The sequence below is a fragment of the Notechis scutatus genome, chromosome 2 (assembly GCF_049901735.1).
Source record: "Notechis scutatus isolate UNSWTSFEM ecotype Mainland chromosome 2, rNotScu1.2, whole genome shotgun sequence".
Taxonomy (NCBI): Eukaryota; Metazoa; Chordata; class Lepidosauria; order Squamata; family Elapidae; genus Notechis; species Notechis scutatus.
In genome coordinates, this window is record NC_142010.1 from 146,674,789 (window position 1) to 146,694,221 (window position 19,433).

Genomic DNA, 19,433 nt, shown 5'->3' on the forward strand with positions numbered 1-19,433 from the left:
ATCTGCTCATCTGTATAACAATGATATACAAACCAAATATAAAACATCGTGAACTTTTTAAAGACTATCAGAATGCTGAGACTGGAAATGATGAACGTGTAGACCATTTAAAGTTCAGAAATGGAAGGTTATTCCTTGAGAAAGATTGCTGGACACATACTAGTTAGGAAGAGGAAAATTAGTCAGGGCCCAGGGGTACTGCTTGACTGCAACTGACTTGTTTTGGGAAGAGAGAAATGAATCTGGGATACTGCTTGATAAACCACTTTCACATATAGCTTAGAGTGTTCACACAACACATTATATATGCTAGTTTCTTTGATGTGATGTAATATGCGAAGCCAGCCAAATGTGACTATACATAGAACCAACCAAGGTTTACCGTGATGTGCCAGTATGATTCTACCAGGATTCCTAATCCATCTCTTAATCCCTGAAGGCTTAACCACACTGTCTCGTACGCAATGTTCTCATCATTCTTTCTTTTGGCAACAACCCCAATACCTTTAAAGCAGCTTGTTCTAGAAACATCAGAAAATGATCATGCTAATTTCCATCCTGGGAAACAACTCTACCTTCTAATATTTCCAGATCAAGTTTCTGTTATGAACATAGGAAGGAAAAAAAGTGTGGAATAAGAAGTTAAGGAGAAACAATGGCTGAAATAATTGTCTTCAGAAGAAAAAAGACATTTTCTTTCCAACTTGGTGCCCCTGGAAGGTATTGAATTCCCAGAATGCCTGACAAAAGGCTAAATTGCCTCAACCTTCTGGGAATACATCTGGCTCCACACATCTGGAAGTACCATGCAGAAGAAGACTATCAAGCCTACTGCCAGCAGATAGACCAACTGCTTTCCATCACACCCAAAGTTGGCTTGTTCCAAAAATCCCAGCAGAACAGGCAAAGTAAGGAGAAACGTTCCCAAGCCAGAAGTTTATGGAAGATCTGCTACTGAAGAGCAAGTGGACTTTGACACAGCTGGAAGAAGGAGGCAGGGAGTGGGTGAGGAGAGAAAAAAAATAAGCTGCTTTGGATTGCATCTTTTGTTCCTGTATTATTTAATGCCATCTGAGCCGCCAAAATGAGCAGGTTGTAATGGATAATCCTGCCCACCTAACCCTTCCTTTCTTTGTAGAGTATATGTTGAGAAAGGATTAGTTCTTTTTCCTTAAGTGGTCAGGTCTGTAACTTGGAGATCTATAGTACTTTTAAAGCCCTATTACTATGGCCCTTACAGCTGGAGTAAATTACTCAACAAATCTAACAATGCAGGGGCAGTCATAGCTTTAGACATGCCTGAAATCTCTTACTTGATCCTGACTGATCTGGCTTCGGATCCTCTTTGGGTACTGCAGGTGCCTTGGTTATCTTGAAGAATGGGGGGAGACTGGGAGAGAGGCAGGAGAATGGGTCCCAGTTGATTTTCCTGGATGACCTGGCTACTTGTAGTGTTACTGATCATAGTACCTATCCAGTTGGGAGGACTAGAGTCTTCCACACACACGCATAGACCTTTTGCCTTTCAACTAAGATACCAAAGGAGTTACAGTGCTGCCAGTGAGGAATTACCCTAAGGGCATATGACTTCCCTTTGGGTTTCTTTATATCAATAGGATGAGGCCAGGTCACAAAAATAATCCAGAAGTTCTGAGAAATATAATAGCTTGTACTTTTAAGCAGTACAAAGTACTAGTAGTTTTGTGTGCTAGTAGCTTTTCGGCGAAGTACAGTAGCTTATCTAGTATTTACATTAACAGTTAGCAAAGCAATACCTTCCTTTTTTTTCTGGCTAGCATTTTATTTTATTTATTTCATTTCTATAGCTATCTCAACATTTCTAGGCGGTATACATCATAAAAAACATAAAGCAATACAAAAATATGAATTTTGTATGTCATCCTTGTGCAGGGACCCAATCTTCTTTATATGGATACATTTTAAATATTGTTCAATAAATATATGTGTTGCTGAAGCGAGCACCCACTAATGCAGTTGATCCTTTGGGTTGTGTCAATACATGGAATTGACCAACTGGCTTGTTGTCTGGGCTTGAGATCAAGGGCTGAGAGTGACTGGGCCCAAAGTCACCTAGCCAGCTTTCATGCCTAAGGCAGGTCCAGACCTCAGTTTTTAGACCTAGTTTTCTACTTATGGCGCCTTAACCACTACAGTAGAACAACTGGCCTCTCTGCAAAGCAACATCTTCCTGAATCATTAAAAATAATAGTGTCTGAGGTCTTTTGCAAGATAGTTTTATAAAATGATTTTGGAGGGGAGCGGGAGGCATGGGCAAATCTAGCAAGATGTTATATGAGATGCCAACTGAAGCTGACTTCTTCTGTATTATATTATAATAGCTCTATTTTGGAACTGGCAATCTTTTTTGGAAAATGAGTTAATGAATGTAGGTGTAGAGAACTAGGGAGAGGAAACATTCTCTCTCTCTCTCTCTCTCTCTCTCTCTCTCTCTCTCGCACACACACACACACACACACACACACACACAGACACACAAATAGACAGAGGGAGAGAGACAGAGGGAGAATGAGAGGGAGAGGGAGAAAGAGAGACTATTTAGAAACTGGCAATTCATATCTTACATGAGTCTTTAAGTTGGATTATTGCTATTAGTGGTGGGATTCAAAAATTTTTACTACTTCTTTGGGGGTGGCTTTGTGGGTGTGGCTTTGTGGGCATGGCAGAGGAAGGTTACTGCAAAATCCCATTCCCTCCCCACCCCACTAACCTGTTTTCCAGCTCCGTTTTTCTGTACAGGGCAACCAAACAAGACCCAGCCCATCAGCTGGGACTCAGGAGGCAGAGAATAGATGGGGGCGGGGCCAGTCAGAGGTGGGATTTGCCGATTCTCCAAACTACTCAAAATTTCCACTACCGATTCTCCAGAACTGGTCAGAAGTTGCTGAATACCACCTCTGTGCTGTATGATGTTCAAGGCTGGGTTTACTTAGGAAAATATCTAGAAACTTCATTGAGTGACTAATATTCTAATTGTGTGTGTGTGTGTGTGTGTGTGTGTGTGTGTGTGTGTGTGTGTGTGTTGAACAGCCTGAATCAATCCACCTTTAAAGGAAATGTATGACCTGTAATCTACCATGAAGTTGATATTAGATAGTACTTGACTTCCCAACTAGGGCTGAGAAAGATCGTCTCAAAATCATCCAGCCAGCTTCTGTGGGTGGACTAGAATGGGTCTCTGCTCCTATTGCAGCACCTTAATCACCACTTCACACTATCACTGGCTGTCACTCTCCAACACACACATACAAACAAAATGGTAAAACAGCGATAAACAATGACCACTGCATACATATAATACATGACAATAACACCAGACAGCAAATAATACCAGAAATAGCTCCAAATCTGCCATATTTATTTTAACCATAAGAGCTCTAAAAATGCCTTGCATACCAGAGGCACATTTTTGCAGAGAAAATAAACTTATCTACTTCATTAGGACTGTTGAAAAAGATTCTATTCTAAATCCAACTCTGTCTGAAATAAGGAATAGTTAATGTGATTTTACAATGAAGAAATAAATATATCTACCTTTTTTTATTTGTATCTTTTTACCCATCATGTGGTTTTATGTTTTTTCTACTTTTTTCAAATCCCTCCAAAAATACACATTTAAATATATACTTTTGGAAATATATACTTTTGCACAATTTTTTTTTTAAAACACACACACAAGGCAAGCAGAAAATAGATTCTATTAGCAACCTTTTTAATCTTTTAATGATTACAATATGTATTAATAACAACTTAGCAGAGGAGGAAATTCCTTGGTGTAACTTTTATGTGAAAGGATATGTGAATTTATTTCTGATATTAATCACAGATTTATGGTCCGAGTATGTTTTCAAGTTTAGTTTCTCTTGATTCAAAGCAATGGCCATCTGTCAATGTCATTATTTAACTATGACTGAGTGGATCTTGAATATCTGATCATAAAACAAAGCAGGAATTCCACTCATGCCTGAGCTAAAAGAGGGAGTGACTTTTACACTACCTTACAAGATGTAGATACAAAACATCTGGAAACCAATTCAACATGTACTGACCTTTTTATAGAAATGGCTGGCCAGACAGATTAGACTTCTCCAGCCTAGTTCCTCAAGATGTGATAGAGAAACAAACCCCGTAATTCCTCTAGCAATACAGCCAAGCCATTCTGCCTGGGAATTCTGGGAACTACAATTGTGTCACATCTGGAGAACATCGGGTTGGGAATAAGCTGGGCTACCTCTTTAAGATGAAAGCAAACCGTTTTTTTTTATCTTGTCTAGCATTTGTGTTGGGAGGCAAGGTTAACATTTTAATTAGCCTTGCCTCCTGCTGAGTTCTGTTGCTCTGAACCTTAATGTTTTCAGATTAAATAAATTAAAACCATACCAATGTTTTATTTGGGGGTGGGGGAGGTTGTATATGGGACATTTTTCTCTGCGCCATTGTTTCTATCTGCCCTGAGGATACTTTTTGTGCCATGCATCCAAATATAAATTTTAAAGAAAACAGATAAATGACTAATAAACAACAGAGAGGAAAACCAGAGGAAAATAGATCCAGCAGGATTTGCAGCTTAATGAAGTTTACCAGCCGTTCCCTTTTTTGTAACTGAATCCTAGATCACAGGGGAAAACCTTCCACAGCATACACCAAGGGACGCTCCTGCAACACCAAAGCTCGAAATGTGCACCTTTTAAAACTTGATTTGGGCGAATGTCAGGTCACTGGGTAGAGGTGCATTAGACACACACTCACTGAGCCAGAATGTCTCCGGAAGGATATTCTGGTTCTATGTGGCAGCCCACAGCATAGTGCAAATCTGCCCCTCCTTTTCTGGGCCCTGTGCATTTGAGGTCTACATTTGCAGGCAAGTCACTGCTAGAAAGGATGGAAAGAGCAGATGTATCCTCTGATGGAGGCAAAGGGCTCTCCCTTCCCTCAACTGCAGAGGTCCCTATCATTCTTTCCAAGCTACAGGCTACCTCCCTTCACCCCCTCCCCATCCCGCAGCCACCTCATGGAGGGCTTTCTCCGTGGCCTGCTTCTTCTCTTCCACCCAGAACATTTTCAGCTTTAAAAACACAAGCATGTCCTTCTTCAGATGCACTCCCAAGAACTCTGCTGCGTTTTGGCTAGTTGGCACTAGCCTTCAATGGGCAGCTGTGATGGGTGTATCTATCCATGCTTCTCCAAAATGTAACATAAGCCTTGTTCCAAGAAATCATGAGTTACAGCCCTGTCTGGGAACCGCTTACATAGACAGCTGTTGCCCCATTGGTCCCAGATAATAGGAAATACCAAACAGGGATGGCAATCTCTCCCGTTGGTGGAGGGGGAGGGGATTAGTTCAGTTGCATTTATTTTGAGTGTTTTAGCCCACCCTGCCACTGGAGGCTGAGGATAAGGGCCAACATTTAATTCAATCAATAGTCAAAACATAACTTAAAACCAACAACTAACCACCAAAATAACATCCAGATAGATTGTAACCACAAGCATGCTCTCTCTCTCTCTCCCCCTCTCCCCCCTCTCTCTCACATACACAAACACACACACACACACACACTTATGAAATAAAAACTTTCCTTTTGCTTGGAGCTTTATGTGAGAATTCCAAAGAAATATGGGAGCAATCCCAAAGAATGCCTTCTGAGGAGTAACCAAGGGCAGTAAGTACCCCTGAAAGCCCGCACAAATAAAATTGAAGTTTGCAATGTGATGTGGAACAAGAACAAATTCCAAAGACTTACTCTAAGATCTTATGACTTACCGAACATTGAGAAGTCACTTTCTATAATGGGGGGAGAAAAATGACAACTTGTACAGGCTGGGTTGAGAGGGGACACTTGGTGATTCATGGATGCAATCTAGAACTCCAATGATTGCCAACTCTTCCCTCATTCGCTAAAGCAACTCTGTTTCTTCGTGTGGTTCAAAACAGTTCACACCTTTCGTTACACCTTTCTTCTTACCGATGTTCAAACAGAAAATCAATAACAACAGAGCACAGGTTGAAGTTCTGTTAATAGCTGCATCAAGAAACCTCCACAGAAAACTTACTCAATGAGGTTGTTGGAATGCTGAGGAAGTTCCCACCCAGATCAAAGTCAATCCAATAAAGTATACCTTTGAAAAAGCTCATCATTTGCTGAACGCTTCTGTGCAACACGAAAGCTTGGCCAACTGCAGGCATTCTTTCTGATTAAGAGTTTTGTTTAATCAAAGAAAGTGAACAGGGGGAAGCTTTGAACTTATCTGGTCTCTTATTTGGCACCAGGTACTCACTGGCCCATCCTTGGTGATTTCTACACCTTATTGCCACATCTTCGACAGCTTGCTGGTGGAAGCTGTACCTTGATGGTGGAGCTATGACTAGAAAGTACTCTAAGTAGGGTGGGGAATGCAATCTCTTTTGCCTCCAGCTCCTGTTGCTACATCTCCAACAACCATAGCTAAGTACAGTGGTTTCTGCCAAGGACTTCTCTTGGCTTGCCAAGCTTTGAGAATTTGATTTTATTTTTTCCCAAATGCATCATCAAAGCAATGAGCTTGCACTTGCTCTTTTGCCTTCTGTCTCTCTCATACACTCCTACTTTGCTGGGGCTGCAATCTTCTACTTATCCTACTCCAGAATCCCACACGTTTAAGTTAATGAATTTACGCTGGAGTTTGGCTTAAGCCAGGGCTGTCAAACTCCCGGCCCATGGGCCAGATGTGTCACTTGCTGGCCACGCCCATGCCGGGTTTAGCAAAGGGCGAAAAAGTCCTGATACGTCACGTGACACTGCCGTGACACCCCTGGCTTAAACACTAAACTGTTAGTTTTTACATAAAACCTACTGCTAAGATGTGGCAAACACTATAATGTAAACGCAATTCAAAATCTGGTGAAGAGACTGGCATTGGGAGTGAGGAAGAGGAGATTTACAAAACATACACAACTGATTTCCATCTGGGCAAGAAAAATGTTGCAAAGTTCCAGGGCAAAGACTTCTATTTATTGCATGATATGACGAAGCATGCTGTCAATAGAATCTTACTCCAGCGAGATAACCATGTCAGCTTGTTGCAATAAAGGCCACATAAGACTATTTTTAGAATTGGATAACGTCATTTCATGGGGCAATTTAAACATTCTAGTTTCTAGTTCAGATTACAATACTTTCCCATTTCTGTTTTATCTGAAGGATAAAACCATCAGACAGATTAACTCAATAGTGTGGGCCAGGAGCTGCATCAAAATGTAGGAGTACACCACATTTTTGCATTCGCTAAGATCATGTAACTAAAATTGTTGCTCCCTGTGTATTCATCATTCCGCTCTCTATCATATTAAAGGTCCCAATTTGGAAACCTCCTCTAATGAGGTTTTGGAGGCTACAATACATATTATTCAAAGGCAACAGTCTGTACTCCACTTTTAATACAAGGAATAGGGTTTTTTTCCCCCCCTTCAAGCTCCTTTTCTTGAAAGCATTTGGTTGCTCACTGGGGAAAAAAAGTTTTTTCTTCCCAGCTATAACACCGTGCCTAATGTTTAATTTAGCTTGCTGTTTACAACCTCGTTTTCTCCTCCATGGGTTTTAATTGTTTGCTTTTTATGATGATTGGGTGCTACTTTATGCTTTAACCATTCTATTGTTCTTTCAGTTGGGAAAATAGTTTCAGATGTCTTCAGAGAAAAAAGCAGTTAATGCATACGTGCACCAAATCAAAACCAGACTGAAAGAAGTCTGGGGAATCAAGAGGAGGGAACGTATGCATGTATGTATGTACTGTCCATGTGTGTGTGTGTGTGTGTGTGTGTGTGTGTGCCTGTGTGTATGTTTCTTTCCGTGTGTGTAACATATAGGCATGCGTGAATGTGTATCAGCAAAATCACTTGATTAAAAATTTCCAAATTAGCTACGGTTGGCTGCAGACTTTGACAGAAACCCTCGCCACCATCATACAAACACTCTTGTATGACAACACAATCAGAGTTGGACAAGTAAGAGAAGGACCACAGACTGTCTGCATGCATATACATAGAAACCCTGCTGGCGCAGTGGTTAGAATGCAGTATTGCAAGCTAATTCAGCCCACTGCCTGGAGTTCAATCCTGATCGGCTCAAGGTTGACTCAGCTTTCCATCCTTGCAAAGTGGCTAAAATAAGGGCCCGGATTTTGGGGGGGGCAGTAGGCTGACTCTGTAAATCATTTATAGAGGGCTATAGGACACCATATACTGCGTTTCCCCAAAAATACAACCTACCCTGAAAGTAAGTCCTAGCTTGATTTTTACACGTGCATCCAATATAAGCCCTACCCCCAAAATAAGCCCTAATTAAGACCCCCCACCCTCTCCAGGGTGCATGGTTAAAAATTAAGTTAGAGTGGGGGTGGCCGATGGAGCTGCCGCACTACTTTCCTTCAGCCAGGCCTCGCACACCCCGACATCTGCCTTTCTGGCCCATTTCTTCTGCAGCTGGCAAGGCTTTCCTGAAGCCAATAGCAGAGCTCCAGATCAATCCAGCTTCCTGAAAGCCCCTGACAACAAACAGGAGGCCAGGGATGATGCGCGCAAGTGAGGTGAGTCAGTGGACCCACCCCCCACCTCCCGAAAATAAGACCTGGTATCTTTTTTGGTGGCCAAAAAAATATAAGACCCAGTCTTATTTTCGGGGAAACACGGGTAAGTCTAAATGCTACTGCTATATTCACAGACAGCACATTGACTTTTAGGATGATCCTGCCTCAACCTCCAGGCAACCATGCAAGGCCCTCCTGTCTGAAATGCCGGGAATCTGACGTTAAAACAGGAGTAAGCAAGGAGGAGCAAGCAGCCTGACTTGGATAAGGCACCTTCCTAGAGCAGAAAGCAGGAAAATGTCTAACGCTAAGTACCAGGAATTGGCAATACTACAGTTTCTCATGCTACTGTGTGGAGAAGGAAAGCCCTTAGGGAATTCCCAGCTTGAGGTGGAGATGCTTAGTCTCTTGGATGGCGTATAGTTACTCCTCAGTAGAATATCAAGGAAGGGCTTCTTGCACAGTTCTGGAAGCCGTCCCTTCCACCTACCTTCTCTTTTCAAAGTAACAGGGCAATTCATGTTAGGGTTAGGCATGGAGCCTGGGACCTCAACCAGTCCTGCCAGAAAACAAAAAAAAACACAAAACAAAAACACAAGCAGGCATACAATTTAAGCACAATATAGCCAGGGGCCTGTCACAGTCCACGCAAACCAAACAAAACCCACTAGGCAGCATGCAAAGTTCAAGAGGCCATTCTTCCCCTTTTCAAAACTGGATTCAAAAGAATGCACAGTGTGTGCAGATTACGATGGGGAAAATGTACCTTGACGACGGCAAGGGCAATTGTTACATTAAAAATCAAAAGATAATTTAAAAGAGCGGTGAAAAGAGATAACTACAGACAGTCCTTGACTTATGACTGCAATTGAGCCCCAAGTTTCTGTTGTTAAGCGAGATATTTCTTAGGGGAGATTTTGCCCCCATTTTATGACCTTTCGTGTCACGGTTGTTAAGGGAATCACCGCTGTTGTTAAGGTGGTAAAATGGTTGTTAAGTGAATCGGGCCTCCCCATTGACTGTGTTCGTCAAAAGGTCGCAAAAGGGGATTGATCCCGTGACCTCCTGGGACACTGCAACCGCCAAGCATCTGAAGTCTGATGCCGCAACGGTCGAGTGGAAAACAGCATGTCACTTTTTTCAGGGCCGTTGTTAACTTTGAACGGCCACTAAGTGAACTGTTGTAAGTTGAGGACTACCTGTACAGTCCTTGAATTTTTTTAAAAAAAACACGTGTTTCATGCCTATCATATTCTCTAACCGGTTTAGTCTCTGGAGAATCTATAGTCTTGTGGAGGCTACAACCTTCCAGAATCTGGCTCAATTTATAGTGGCCATGTCAGCTCTGGACTCTTGGAATTATAACCTGGATAGGGAGGAAAAACTAGATTAGCATTTAAACCTTTATGTAACAGCTCCGAGCTTCACCTCAAACAAGTTCTACGCCCAATCCAGAAAAAAATATTATAATGCTGACATCCAGCTTACTTTTTTCACTGTGTTTTGAGATTTTTCTCTATCTTCTTTTGGGGCTTCTCGAAGAGATAACTTTCCACAAGAGGTTTAATTAGGGACTGAAAGGATTAGTAAAACTGGTTGGCCTTTCTTACTTGTGTCCCAGATTTAGAATGTGGGGTCAACACAGTGGTGGGATTAAAAATTTTTTTTTTACTACCGGTTCTGTGGGTGTGGCTTGGTGGGCGTAGCAGGGTAAGGATACTGTAAACTCTCCAGTCAGAAGTGGGATTTGCCGGTTCTCCGAACTACTCAAAATATCGACTACCGGTTCTCCAGAAGTGGTCAGAACCTGCTGAATACCATCTCTGGGTCAACATCTCCAACTAGCCTCTTTTCTTTTTTGCAAGGTGGGGGTGGGGAGGAGAGGAGGGAAAAGAAAACTGAGCAACGTGGAAGATTTTATCCCACCCACCCATTCAGGATTATGGTTTCGCGTAGAAAACGCAGACATTGTCAAAGACAACCACCACCAAAAAAACAACAACAACCCGCCAGAGTTACTATTTATTGTATTTATCTCTGTCTATCTACAGGAGTCGTTTGCTAAACAGAGCCAGCTCTGCAATCTCAAGTCTAGCAGGTATTTTTAGTTGCCTCCTTTTGCAACAAACAGCTCTACAGGCAAATGTTTTTTTCTCGTTAATGAACACTGATCTCTGGACAGATCAGAAAATACTGAGGCTGGATTCCTTCTCTCCCCCCACCCCCCACAAACCAACTTTCCCACCAGGCCACCCCCTTCCTCAGCTTCTACTGTTTCCTCGTTTGAAGCTCTGGGAGGTTTCCTCAACAGAGTCCTTGGCTGGAGGCCCCCTTGGGGAGATGCCATTTCGGGGCAGAGCTAGTGACGCCAGCAGTTCTCCAACGTCAATGGGGCCTCGTGAAAAGCAAGAGGAGGAGGGGGAGGAGGGGTGGGGGAGGAGGAGGAGGAGGAGGACTGCTTGGTGTATGTGTCTTGGCTGTGCTTTCCAAAGAGTAAGAATCAGCCCTGTAAGATCAACATTACATCTGAATAATAAAAATTGGCAGGATTACACCAAAACAACCCAAAACAAACTTTTTAAAGCAGCGGGCGGACAGATGGTGAATCGGAGATCACTAGATAATTGTGGTCAGGCCTGTAAATGAAGATGGAGGAGGTGGGGTGGATTAAGTTACAGCTTCACTGGATTTGGAAGAAAGGATCTGGAGAAGCAATACAACCTTGCTTGATCAGTGACTCAAGATGAACTTGATCTCGGTGCAGAGACGCAGCTGAGCTGCAAATCTTCCTGGTCACACCTTCGTTATGGGAGCAGGGATTTCTTTGCTGATTTTTAATCCTGATACTCCATGTGTGAGATCCAAACCCAATCCTCTACCTACATTCTGATGAGTTCCAGTGATCTTTTTTTTACTTTGTAACAAAGATTTGGAACCTACTACCTGTAGTCTCTTTATCTGCACGGGCACCCCGATGGGATCAATATATTCACTTGTTGGCAATCTAACAAATATCTCCGCTACCCATGGTTTAGTACAGCGGTGGGATTCAAACTTTTTTTACTACCGGTTCTGTGGGCTGGCTTGGTGGGCGTGGCAGGGGCAGGATACTGTCAAATCTCCTGTCAGAGGTGATATTTGCCGGTTCTCTGAACTACTCAAAAGTTTCTGCTACCGGTTCTCCAGAACTGGTCAGAACCTGCTTGAATACCACCTCTGGTTTAGTACAAACTAGGATCTCAAGAAACACTTCTTTATTGGACTTGCTCTGCCTAGTTAAGGAAGGTAAGCAGTTACATAGAAGAGGTTTTTTGTATATGGGCAGAAATTTATAAAACATCTTCTCCAATGGCCCAGGCCTGGTGCCTCAGTTAATGTCTTTCGGGCTCTTTTCTTTAGGGCAATGCCATAATTTTCTACTCACTTTAGTTTTTAAATGCCTGATACACATGGGAATTTTTTTCCTTTAAAAATGGTGTTTATTTCCTAACTGCATGTTATCCTTTCCATCATTTTACTCTAAAAATTGTAATTTGCTTTAAAAACGTTAGCTATTGGATAGATAATGGTGAATATAAAATAATAATAAGTCCTTAACCCATTTTTTCCTTGGGGAAGGGGCCTCTCATGGTAAACCAAGATTGCCTATATAGTACTAAACTCTCTCCCCAGAGTGACCGGGTGCCAATGAAATGATCAATGCGTGGCTTCCGATGTAAAACAGATTTACACAGCCCCTTAAGACTGACTCCTTGCATCAGTAGCATGATGCAACATAACTCACGTACATCAGGCTGCATGTTGTCCTCTCCCTCTGGGACCAAGTAAAATAAAATCAGCTCTTCGGAGATTGCAAATACAAGGAGGGGTAGAATTGGGCTTTGCAATAAATCAGCAAAGATTTCTGACTTCCCTGACTTCTTTATGGTGATGACAAAGCTTTTTTATTTCAACCCCCTCTCCCCCACCCCAGCCAAATTATACCTAGAGCTGAAGGTGCTGATCATCCTGATATGTAAATCATTGGGGTGGGGTGGGGTGGGGGAGAGATTCCAAGCTTCTCTTTTGTGGAATGGGTGAGACCCTTTTCAGATAGCATCCAGAGTCAGCAAGAGTCCAGAATTTGGCAAATCCACAGATGACAGCCTCTGGAATCAAGTATGTTGCAGAGAGTTCAATCACCTCCCCTTCAACTTGTTCTTGGATTCAGTTCTTCAGCACGCAGAAGACAATGTTAATAATAATATTTATTTTTTTAAAAAAAACCCTCACTAAAGTCTTTGCCAAAGAGTAAAAATGATTGCAACATTCGATCAACAGAATTGACACCTCACCACCACCACCCATTTTGAGAAGACCGCCGCCATCTGTGCTTTTCCATCTGAGGCCAGTGGGTACCGTTCCTTGCCAACTGGGCCAAAACGTTCTGTTCAGAAGGAGCCACAATGAGCAATGCGAAAAGATCCTTGATGTCAAAATATCAAAATGGCAAAATTCCCTGAGCTGGTCAAAGCAATATCGAAACAGAGATACCTCTGTAAATATAGCCCGGTTGGATCCTGCCAAGGCCAATTTTAGTCCAGTAGTTTGTTTCTCTCAGTGGACTGACAAGCAGAAGGTAAGATATATTCTTCACCTGTAGTATTTATTTACTACCGCCATATTCACTACAAATATATTACTATCTGTTTAAATTTGGATAAATGTGGCCTCTAATCCAAACCAGGAGAGGTGGTTGGTTGCTACTGAGCTTTCTTGTGCAAACGTTGCACCTTCTCTTCGTTGCATCTTCTCTTCCCAAAAACATTTTGTGAGTCAAGTTTCTCACTATTGGGTCATCCCCGAGGCTCTCCATTCCTTGCCACCTATTATTTTCATGTAATTCACAACAACTTTGCCTCCACTGATATGTAAGGGAGGAGGAAGTATATGGTTGTCTATAACAGGGCATGCAATGTAGACAAAACACAAATCCCATTTTTACCTGCCCATAAAACCAATTTCTTTTTTCTTGGAGGGTTCAACTCCTGACTCTCTTATCTCCCTCAAAGCGATTAATAAATTGAAGAAGGCTTCATTTTCAACTACAGTAACAACAAATAAATACTATTTATAAACTAGGAATAGAAAAGCATGCACACCCATACACGTATTTCATACATGTACGGTATCAGTCCCAAAGGATCCAATCCAATTGGAAAACTGACCAAGTAAATCCAGTTTCCAGAGAAAAAAGACTCAGCCTTTTCTTTCTAGTTAGAAATTAAAAGAGATTGGACCCAATGGATTGTAGTTGGGGAAGAGTTTGACAAAATGAAAGTGGCTGCCATGATGCTCCGTTCTGATGGAGACATCCCGTCTCTTCTCAAGCAGAAAAAGGATAGTGATAATTTAATAGCAGAAAAAAATGGGGTGTGACCCTCATAATGTATTATCACGAGAGTCGTTAGTGAATCCTCCCATTTTCAAGGGAGTCAATGCTCTACAGAAAGTTTAACATCATTTTCTGCAAGCACACAAACACAACGATTATTTCCACTTGGAGCCTGTCATCCATGCATGTGGTTAGAGCTGCCAACTTAAACCTGGAATCTCAGCAACCTTCTTTGCTTATTAAGAAAACTGCTGGATAGTTATGAGCAAATCACTCTTCTTCCCAAGTTTACCATATTGCACCAAAAGAACAAAGACAGTGATGTCCTTGAGTCGCTCTTGATTGCAGAGGACCACACGGCTACAGCTATTCAGTGTTTGTGGTGACCGTATATAGACCATGGCTGTCAAACTCATGGCGTCACGTTGCCGTCACGTGACATATCACAATGTTTTTTCCTTCACGGAGCTGGGGTGAGCGTGGCCTGTGCGTGACACATCTGGCCCATGGGACGCTAGTTTGACACCCCTGATACAAACGCTGTCTTTTTCTGGACTCCCCCCCCCCAGTTTCTCATCTGCATATCCTAACAGTCTCCCTTCCAAGAATTAACCAGGCACAACCTCACTAAGTTTCCTAGCCCAGATTTGACCAGTCATCCTTCCCCTGCTGAGACCCTGGAATGGTGTTTTGTGAAAAAGTAGCCTGAGATCATAGAATATGATGCTGCCTGCAAGGTGATATACAGCCCTGCCTTCAAAGGACAACATGTGCTCTTCTCCCCTTCCCTTCATATTTTGAAATGTGCAGCAGGAGTGGGCTTGATAAATACTTAATTATTAAACCAATTATTTCATTTCAGTTGAGTTACACTAAGTTTAGTCTTTGCTTTGGCCATTCAACGGCTCGGGGCTATTCTTGGAGCCGGACCAAGGCTCAGCATCTCTGCTGCAAAGGAGATTACAGAATACGTTAGATCCAACAGAGGGGCTTGCTTGTTGGGCAGGGGTGCAAAGGCAGATTTCTGATGCTAGGCCTGCCTGCGAGTCCAAAGGGACCCCCATCTGGCAAGCCACCGATGCCCCGTCTGCCCGTATCAAGGCCGCCTCCCCTCATCCTCTTCCATTTTCTCCGCGATGCAAAGCAAGGGTGAGGCCCAGTACTTGCTTGGGAGGAGTGATGCCAGATGACATCGTTTTCCATGAGATCCTTTGAATTTGCTCTGGCGCTGGGAGAGCTCTCTCCACCCAGAAGGAATGCTCCCCCCCCCCCACCAACACTATTCCAGATCTAATTTCAATCCTTGTTTGCACAGAAAACAACACCAAGAGATGGACAAAATGTCCAGATTTAGGTCACAAAAGACTCGAGCTGGTTTTCACAACCCATTCACCCTGGAGGAGAAGCGCTTCCACAAGAAGAGGGGGGGGTTAAATAAATAAATAAATAAATAAATAAGAGAGCGCACAAGAAAACAACGTGGGTTTCTTGAAATTAAATACAGCCTGCTCTTCCCCTGAGCTTTTTATGAACTTTGCTTTAAGTTGGAGATCCGTTCCTTGGAGAGCAAGGGTTAGGGAAGTCCCCCCACCCACCCCTCCCACAAAAAAGAAAGCCAACTGCCAGCAGTTGCTTTCTGAGAAGGTTGGCCTGCAAGCATCCTGCAGCTGCAAGGAGGAGGGAGGCAGCAGGGGGAGGTTTTATTTGGCATTGAGATATGAAGTCCCCACCCCAGTGAACGGGTCCTTGGCTTGCTGGTTTGTTTAGCTGACAGGGGTCCAGCTGAACTAAAGCTTTACTTGCGAGTTTGGGCTTCTCTCTCTCTCTCTCTCTCTCTCTCTGTCTCTCTCTTTCTTGCTCTCTTTCTGAAACAGCTGTGCGTGTGACAAAATCAAGGGACCAAGGGAAAGGAAGTATCTGTGCCATTCGATTTGCACCCACAGCTATCTATAACCCAGGCAAAATAATCTCAAATATCATCACAGCCATATCGGGTGATGGGAAAGGAAAGCTGAATGGGAACTTTGGTTGAGCAGCTTCGGATTCAGAAATACATGCATGTTTCTGAGTTCTCCTCGTGGCCCAGTACAACACAGGAAACAAGGGGAAGGGTGGGAGACAATGTATGAGTTGACACAGAGAGTAATGTTTTGGGTCGAACGTGGCCACCTGTTCATGAGTTGCCAGCAGTACATTTAAGTTGGGGTGTGCATGTGTGTGTGTCTCTGATACTATAGTATCTTAGATAATTGTTGTCAACACAGCTTGATTTAAAAACAAAGGATCTTTTAAATTTAAGAACTAAACCCAAAAGTAAACTCCTCTATTTCACTGGAAATGAGCAGCAATTTCAATTCTACTTCTTTAATAACTGTGAAACATGCAATTAAGCATTTAGATCCAGCTGAGTGGAGTTCCCATTTGGTTCTTTAATTATCATGTTCGGTCAACCACTTTATATTTTAAATCTCTGGCGGTGATGGTGGTTTAATGTTATATGGCTATTCTCCCCCCCCCCCAATTTACGGCTTGTTTTATTTATTTAGCAAATATATATATATAGCCACTCATCTCACTGAACATGATTCTGGGCAGCATATAACCAATAACAATTAAAACAATTTAACAGCCATTAAAAACAATTACATAGACATTTTTAAAAATGAAACCAGGTTTGTGGGAGAATCCCCCATGCTTCGCAGGCTCCCCATCTTTTGGGGGAAAGTTGTTGGAAGAACCGTGTTTAAGGGTCCTCTGGAAGTCTAGTTAGGATGGAGCATGTGGGGTGAGGGGGTGATGTTCCAGAGGGCAGGAATCACAGCCAAAAAGGGCATGTCTTCTGGATCTCATCAGGTGAAATTCCTCAGCTGCATTTTTGTTGAATGCCACCCAGAGTCATACAGTTTGAGTTGGGCAGACCTGCAACTCCATAGAATAAATAAACCCAAGAAAAGAAAATTAGAGATGAAAGTGTTGTAAAAGGTAACTGGGCTCCAAGCACTGTGCATGTATGCGTGCATAACATTTGGAGGGGCACTTCGCGATGCGACAAAAAGGCCTTATCCCACGTCAGAAGCACCGAATCAGGCACATTCCTCGCAGGCCCTCTGTGACTCTTGTTCAGACTTTTCAGTTGTTCCATAAAGCAAGATAAATAATGAGAGGAACACGAGATGGAGTTAAATAGCAATAACGGTAGCAATATATGTCATTTATAAGAGACCTTGCCTACTGCATGGTGGCTTAGAAATTTTGTCATAGCCTTCTCCAGCCTGGCTAATGGACTACACTCCGTGCCCAGTCATATCTGTTCCCAATGTCATTCATAATTTGTGTTAAGAAAACCCCCAAGCCTCCCAAATTATATTTAAATATGTCTCTTCAAATCTACCTTTTCTCTTAATATACACTTATAAATATATTCGCTTGGAAAAAAATGAACTTTACTTCATTCTTAATTTTAAAATGGATTAAATGAAACTAAACCTACCCTTAAACAGACAACACTTGAAACAAAAAGCAGATGCATAAATAGAACAGCCTATGCAAAATACAGACCCTAATAAATCACTGAATACCCATAGGTGGGCTACTGCAGCACAGAGAACATTCTTTTTCTGACTGATTCAACGTGAGTTTAATTTCTTTGGTACACACCCACAGACAACCATTATATGCATACACAATATAACCCTCTCCCAATTTATCCTCACAGCATTGTAAAGTTCACCAATCTCGCTTGAGTATTCTAAGCCCTCTACGTTTCTGGATGACCAGTTCTGGATTCCCAATGCACTAAATTAGAATGCAGCTTCCAAAATTCTGGGTGCTTCTTCTCGGGGCCCTGGCATTACCCCCCATACCATCACACATTCCTTCTCTGCTCTAGCTCTGCCCCAGTTGGTTGCTCTTGGTGGGGGGCAGAGCAGTGTGACTGGCTCAGACAATCCGAATGCCACGAAGTTACACTGTGTGTTGCAAAGGAGTGAATGAACTCCTTAACCCAAAGCTCTCATTTTGGGAACATAGGATTCCAAGCATCTACAGATGTTAAGGCCACAGAACTCCAAAACTCTGCCAGCAAAATAAATTAAAAAAAGAAACCCTACAGTGGAATAAACGTTTGCAGGAACCTCCACCCCCCACTCCCAAAAGCAGCTCAGCCAAAGTTTAGCTTTTATACAGTATATTGAAGAGGGGAATTTTTTTAAAAAAAAATGCACACTTTTCTCTTCCCTGGGTTCTTCCTGGGATATATTGCATCAAAAGTCTACAGGCTCAGCTTTTCCTGGGGCAAGCAGGTGGAGGATGCCAAGCTTTGCTGTTGGCACATGCGGGCCTCAGTGCTGCCCACCCTGTCATGCTCTTTGCCAAAGGGTGCTGTGATGACGCACATCCTGCTAAAACCCTCACGAGGCTGTGCAGATCCAACATGTCGAGGCCGTTTCGACCCACTCTTGCCAAGCTTGTGTGAATTCCAAAGCTGATCCTATGCCAGCACCTCTCCATGCTATAAAACAAAATGGTTTCTTTTTAGAGGAGGAGGAGGAGGAGGAGGAGGAGGAGGATAGAGGATAGATTTGGTAGATTAATTGGAAACACAGTCAGGGTGTTGCAACTGGGCATAGATGGTTTCTGCTTTCAGAAACAAATGTATTCATTCTCAGCCCTGGAGCAGTTCCCCCCAATGGAAGGGGACATTTTTGCCGCATGAGCTCACCGCCCTCCTCCCAATGCGAAGGCAGCAAACAGCACCATCGGGACCTCACAGCCCAGGCTCTGGACGCTGCAGCTGGGCTCCCATAGACGTGCTGCTTGCGTCAGAAGGCAGGCCACACAAAGGACTCGCGGCTGCAGCAGAGATTCCTTTGGCGTTCACAGCCAGCAGCTCTTGGAAGAGAGAAGGAGTATCTGTTTGCCGTGGGAGCCCGCAGGTCACTGCATGGGAGCCAAGTTGCAAATGCAATAAGGAAGAGTAAAATTAAATTGATAATCATCAGTCTGCCTTTGAGGGCAAAGGATTGCTTTGTTAATCAATCCGGGGGATTTTTGGTTTGCCAATTTAGATGCAAAGAGTTTTCTTCTCTGAGCAGGAAGCTGAATTCTGCTGTTTTGAGTTGTACACGTTCAGGGTGGGAACAGGGAAGGGACTTCATCCTGGGTGTGAAAGAAGGGAGGCTGCCTTGTTTATGGGAGACCTTGCCACATTATAATATAAGAACCTAGTCACTATTAACTCCCAAATCCTGCCTGATTCAAGGAAGAGGGACTGAGGCACATCTAGATGCCTTATACTGCATAAACCAGCCAGTATCTGGATACAACAACCGCAAAAAAAGAAAATAAAATCCACCATCTCCTTCTAGTCATTCAGATGCTGTGGTCTACTTGTGCTTTTATTTCAAACTGCCTTGGCCAAGCCTGAATGGGAAAGGCTCGGAAGGTCTCCTAGAAA

General features: G+C 42.9%; 1 protein-coding gene across 8 annotated transcripts in view; it reads right to left on the bottom strand.

Moving 5' to 3' along the window:
• HDAC7 (histone deacetylase 7) overlaps positions 1 to 19,433 on the bottom strand; it is a 225,132-nt gene that overhangs the window by 78,894 nt on the left and 126,805 nt on the right. The window contains exon 1 of one of the 8 annotated variants that reach the window (XM_087956540.1): positions 9,095 to 9,157. The exons of the other annotated variants lie outside the window; for them this stretch is intronic. Coding sequence (XP_087812666.1) covers positions 9,095 to 9,140 — 46 coding nt within the window. The 5' untranslated portion in view covers positions 9,141 to 9,157. Of the gene's footprint in view, positions 1 to 9,094; positions 9,158 to 19,433 lie in introns of those variants that run through there. 8 annotated transcript variants of the gene reach the window in all.